Genomic DNA, 6,000 nt, shown 5'->3' on the forward strand with positions numbered 1-6,000 from the left:
GGATGCTGCCGAGAAAATGTCTTGGCACTCGCGCATCTTCCGCAGGTCATTGGGATCTGTCATCATGAGGAGTACATCATCAGCGTAGGCCGAGAGGACGACCTCCATGTCCGGTTCATGCAGAACCAGACCTGTCAGCCTTCGCCGTAGGAGGCTCAGGAATGGCTCGACACAGATCGCGTACAATTGACCGGACATGGGGCATCCCTGACGTACTCCTCTCCTGAAGGGAATGGGCGCTGCCAGTGATCCTTTGACCTTAACAAGGGACTCTGCGGCAGAGTAGAGGAGCCGAACTCGGGCCACAAAGTGTGGTCCGAGCCCAAAGGCCTGCAGAGTGCCCACCAGGAAACTGTGGTCTACCCGGTCAAACGCCTTCTCCTGGTCAAGAGAAAGAAACGCTGCCGGGGACCCAGTCTCCCGGTGCAGGTGGATCAGGTCCCGTACTAGGTGGACATTGTCCTGGATGGAGTGGCCCGGGACCCAGTCTCCCGGTGCAGGTGGATCAGGTCCCGCACTAGGTGGACATTGTCCTGGATGGAGTGGCCCGGGACCCAGTCTCCCGCTGCAGGTGGATCAGGTCCCGTACTAGGTGGACATTGTCCTGGATGGAGTGGCCCGGGACCCAGTCTCCCGGTGCAGGTGGATCAGGTCCCGCACTAGGTGGACATTGTCCTGGATGGAGTGGCCCGGGACCCAGTCTCCCGCTGCAGGTGGATCAGGTCCCGCACTAGGTGGACATTGTCCTGGATGGAGTGGCCCGGGACCCAGTCTCCCGCTGCAGGTGGATCAGGTCCCGCACTAGGTGGACATTGTCCTGGATGGAGCGGCCCGGGACCCAGTCTCCCGCTGCAGGTGGATCAGGTCCCGTACTGGGTGGACATTGTCCTGGATGGAATGGCCCGGGACCCAGTCTCCCGGTGCAGGTGGATCAGGTCCCGCACTAGGTGGACTTTGTCCTGGATGGAGTGGCCCAGGACCCAGTCTCCCGCTGCAGGTGGATCAGGTCCCGTACTGGGTGGACATTGTCCTGGATGGAGTGGCCCGGGACCCAGTCTCCCGCTGCAGGTGGATCAGGTCCCGTACTGGGTGGACATTGTCCTGGATGGAGTGGCCCGGGACCCAGTCTCCCGCTGCAGGTGGATCAGGTCCCGTACTGGGTGGACATTGTCCTGGATGGAGCGGCCCGGGACCCAGTCTCCCGGTGCAGGTGGATCAGGTCCCGTACTGGGTGGACATTGTCCTGGATGGAGCGGCCCGGGACCCAGTCTCCCGGTGCAGGTGGATCAGGTCCGTACTGGGTGGACATTGTCCTGGATGGAGTGGCCCGGGACCCAGTCTCCCGGTGCAGGTGGATCAGGTCCCGTACTGGGTGGACATTGTCCTGGATGGAGTGGCCCGGGACCCAGTCTCCTGGTGCAGGTGGATCAGGTCCCGTACTAGGTGGACATTGTCCTGGATGGAGCGGCCCGGGACTGTGTAAGATTGGTCAGGATGAATCACCTGTCTCAGTACTGAACCAAGACGGTTGGCCATTGCCCGGGCGAAGATCTTGTAGTCCGCACACAAGAGGGAGACCGGACGCCGGTTCTTTAGCAGGCGGAGGTCACACTTCTTGGGCAGCAGGACCACGACAGCTCTCCGCCACGAGAGGGGCAATTCCCCGGTGGCTAGGCTCTCCCCTAGAACAAGGCTGTAATCGACCCCCAGGACATCCCAAAAAGCCTGATAAAACTCCACACTCAGACCATCTGAGCCAGGGGATTTACCCCTCCGGAGTTGCCGAAGGGCAGCAGACAGCTCCTCCCCAGTCAGGGAGGCGTCCAGACGCGCTGCGTCTTCTGGGCTGACCTTTGGCAAATCTTCCCAGACCTCACTGCACGCCCCCGCATTTGACGGATCCGGTGAGAATAAGGACCGATAGAAAGTGCGGACTTCTTCGATAATTTCGTCAGGATCCGTGATGGAGGAGCCATCAGTAGCCAGTAGCTCCACCAGCTGCTTTTGAACTCCCCGCCACTTCTCCAACGAGTAGAAGAAGGGTGAGCCGCGGTCCAAATCTTGCAGCATTTGGATCCGCGACCTCACATACGCACCTCGGGACTGCTGAAGCTGCAGATTCCTGAGTGCGTCCTTTTTCTCCTGGTATTCCTGCCACGTTTGATGGTCTCCACCGGTCGAACCAAGACGGGTCTCCAGGTCAAGCAACGCTCTCTCAAGCCGCTCAATCTCAGAGCCCCGCCTCTTTGTCGACCCCCTAGTGTACTCCCGACACAAAGACCGGATCCGGGCCTTGCCCACATCCCACCACAGCCGTAGGGAGCAGAACTCTCTCCGTCTCCCTCTCCAGGTGGCCCAGAACGCTTGGAATGGATCCCGGAATCGGCTGTCCTCCAGCAGCCGGTTGTTAAAGTGCCATTACCCAGACCCCACCCGAGGGTGCAGAGGAGTAAATTCCACCCACACAAGGTGATGATCCGAGCACGACACCGGCCGCATGGAGGAAGCCGACACGCGGGAGACATAAGCCCGAGAGATATACAGGCGGTCTATCCGGGAACCCCCCTCTCTCGATCTTCTGGAGAAGGCGCTAGAGTCGGGCTGAAGATTCCGCCAGCTGTCCACCAAGTCAAAGGAGCCGACTAGCTCCTTTAACTTTTTCGCTGATGCCGGGTCGCGTTGGAGGCCCAAGCGGTCCTCCACCTCGAGGGTACAGTTGAAGTCTCCCCCGAGGATGAGGCAGTCCCCCGGGTCGATGGAACTCAGCAAGGTGGACAGCTGACAGAATAGGCGCGTCTGCATCACCCCGCGCCTCGGAGCGTACACGGTGATAAAATGTAACGGTACTCCATCCAGGCGCACAGCCAGGTGGAGCAGACGGCCGGGCGCAACATCTTGGACTCCTACGATTTCTGGCCGGAAGGTTGGGGCCAACAGGATCGCCACCCCACTAGAGTTGGAGTTAAGGTGACTCGTGTAGACCCCGCCCTGCCACTCCAGGAGCCAAGCGGACTCGTCTCCCGGGGTGGTATGGGTTTCCTGCAGGAAACTCACCGCGTATCTCCCGTCCCTGAGGACTGAGAGATTGTTATATCTGCGGAGAGAGCCCCTGCTACCGTTCACATTGAGACTAGCTATGGTAAGCTTCATGTCGGGAGCACACTAGGCCTCAGCACCAGTCCCCTTCCCACTGAGAGCGATGGCGCCCTCAGCCGCACTCTCCCGAAGAAAACCGAGAATATCCTTTGCTTTCCGGGCCCGACTGTTACCATCGCTACCCTGTGACCCACCATCTCCCGAAGGAGCGAGGCTGCTTTTCATCCTGATGTCCCGCACCAGGTCATCCAGGAAGGATTTCAGCTGCCGCCTGTCATTCCCCGACACAGAATTCCTTTTCCCCTTCCCCTTCCGTCTGAGGATGACCCTCAGGGACTTCACCAGCCTCGGCATGCTAGGCCAGCGAAGCGAGGCTCGTTTAGGCCGATGCTTTGCACCCACAGAGGAGTGAATAAACTCTCTGATCTCCTCCACAGGTATCAATGGGGACTTCTCTGGAGGGGTGAGGATGTCCATTGTCTCGCTGTCAAATGAATCCCCCTCCAACCCCTCACTGCAGACAGATCCCCCACCGTCCTCCTCAGGTGGTGTATAAGGTGGCTGCCCCTGGAACCTACACTGCACAGCGGGTACCTCCCCCATACCTTCCCGCTCCACCGTCGCATCAGTCTTACCCACAGTTGCGACGATGGAGGGAAAATCCCCAGGGACACCCTGCAGGCCATTAGTTGATGGGGTCGACATGCAGGTTACATCACCCTCCCCAGGAGACAGGCATGAAGGGGGACCCCAGCAGCTCTGGCCCAATGGATTCACTGGCAGCCTGATGCTGACTGTGAGAGAGCCTGGTCTCCTCTCCACCTGTACTACTTAATACATTTGCCTCCAGGGAGGCGCTGACTGCTAAGTCCTGGGTGGAGGGCTCCAGGTCTGTTTTAGTTGTGCAAACAGGCCCAGCACTAGCTTCATGCACAACCACACCTCCTACCACAGGACTGGTGTCTACATCTGGGGATTCAGGGTTAGAACAACTCCCACCCGGATCCCCACCCCTTTCTGGGACTCCCCCTCATCTGCATTCTCTGCCCTCTTGGGGGAACAATCCCATCTCCTCTTCAAGCCGGAGGAGCACACAGGTGTGGAATTCACCAACGGAGCGGTACTCTCCGCTCCTATCGCCCCGTCCAACCGTACGCTTCCCCGAGTCTCCCCCTCCACCTCAGGGCAAATGGGCGTGAGCTCTGCGGTCTCGGGGGCCGACTTCTTCACGTGTTTCGACTTCTTCCTCGTTTTCTTGCCCCGCCGGGACTCCACCCCGTCCCTCGCCTGAACCTCCCTGCACGTAGCCCCAGGAACACCCGCCTGAACCCCAGGGGTAGGAGCAGACATAGGAATAGGGGCAGGGTTAGAGACAGGGTCAGGGGCAGGAGCAGGAGCAGGGGCCGGCACAGGTGTAGGAGCAGGGATGGGATCAGGGGCAGAGTTAGCTGGGGCACTGGTTCCTGGTGGACTCCCTGGGTTTTCGGGTGCTAGGACAGTCCCTCCGAAAGTGCCCCACCTCCCCGCACGCATGGCACCGCGGGTGCTCAGAGCTCCAATACCCCTGATAATCTACCCCCTCGTGCCGGACAGTAAACCGGCCCTCAACTTCATCCTCCCTTTCCAGTTTCATGAATACCTGTCGCCGGAAAGAGATTACAGTCCGGAGGGTGCGCCTCCTGAATTTGTGCCTGATGGCAGTTATCTCTGACCGTACTTGCCCCAAGCGAGCCAATGCGGGAAGCAGGTCCTCGTTGGGGATGAAAGGCTGTACGTGACCGAGGACGATGCGTTGTGTGGGAGCTGTCACTAGCTCCATCTGGAAAAAGATGTTCCCCACCGTGATCCCTCTACTGAGGGCCCGATGCACCAACTCATCATTCCTCAGATAAAACACCGCCTTCCCGAACTCCTTCTCAGCGGCCAAAACACCATCTCTCCCCAACAAGTCCTCCATGGCCTCCGCGCACTTTTCCAGGGTAGTTCCAGTTCGCAAAATACATTGCACCCCGCGTTCAACTTTCACCGACCGAAACAGGGCGTTGTCCGAGGCCGGAGAGGCAGCCGCCTTTGCATAACTCCCCGCAGGCCTGCGACTCCCTGTAGACCGGTCTGGCGTGTTACTTGTGTGTCCGAACCGAGAATGATACGGTGGTGGTGTTTGTAAAGTCCTGGAGCTAGTTGAGTAACTGGCGGGAAAAGTTTGTACTCGACGGTACCTTGCTGGCTCCGTGCCAGAAATTCCAACGCCAGGAAAGGCTCCGTTAGTCCTGTAGAAACTTCCAGGCCGTGAGAGGTCGAGACGTCTCAAACGACGGTTCGGCTCCAACACCGAACGAGAATCCTGACGATAGAGATGGAAGGAGGTTGCCCCGATGTCAGTGGGGACAAACAACGTCGTTTGCCTCCGGTTTTGGGAGCGAAACTGCTTCACGGTGAGTTGCCAGCCGCCACAGCAGTGTGATACGCAGTTCGAAGCCGTCAACGAACCCGGTCCAAACTGGCAGAAAAACTCCAAACGAAGCTTCCACTCTAAACCAGCCGCTCACTTAGAAGTTCAAGGGACGTTGGAAACCAATTTCCAAGCAATTCAAGACCTTCATAAAGTAGTTTTTCCCCGATTTCTCCCAGCGCAATCAGAACAGCTCCACTCTGTGTCTGACCCTGGGAGTGTGTGATGGGACAGAGTTGAGTGATATTCTCTCTGTGTCTGTCCCTCTGACTGTGTTATGGGACGGTGGGGAGGGAGATTCCTTCTGTGTCTGACCCTGGGAGTGTATGATGAGACAGTGTGGAGGGAGATTCATTCTGTGTCTGACCCTGGGAGAGTCTGATGGGATACTGTAGATGGAGATTCACTCTGTGTCTGACCCCGGGAGTGTGTGATGGGATGGTGTGGAGGGA

The 6,000-nt window shown here is 58.6% G+C and overlaps 1 protein-coding gene across 1 annotated transcript in view; it reads right to left on the minus strand.

Annotated features, from left to right (window-relative positions):
* The window catches only part of LOC132388993 (uncharacterized), a 61,600-nt gene extending 57,154 nt beyond the window's left edge, over positions 1-4,446 (minus strand). Inside the window, exons 1-2 of the mRNA XM_059961405.1 lie at positions 4,221-4,446; positions 1,504-1,682 (exon numbers count right to left, since the gene is read on the minus strand). Coding sequence (XP_059817388.1) covers positions 1,504-1,682; positions 4,221-4,446 — 405 coding nt within the window. The remainder of the gene's footprint in view (positions 1-1,503; positions 1,683-4,220) is intronic.
* Between the last annotated feature and the right edge of the window lie 1,554 nt (positions 4,447-6,000).

This window comes from Hypanus sabinus, unplaced genomic scaffold (assembly GCF_030144855.1).
Source record: "Hypanus sabinus isolate sHypSab1 unplaced genomic scaffold, sHypSab1.hap1 scaffold_450, whole genome shotgun sequence".
Lineage (NCBI taxonomy): Eukaryota > Metazoa > Chordata > Chondrichthyes > Myliobatiformes > Dasyatidae > Hypanus > Hypanus sabinus.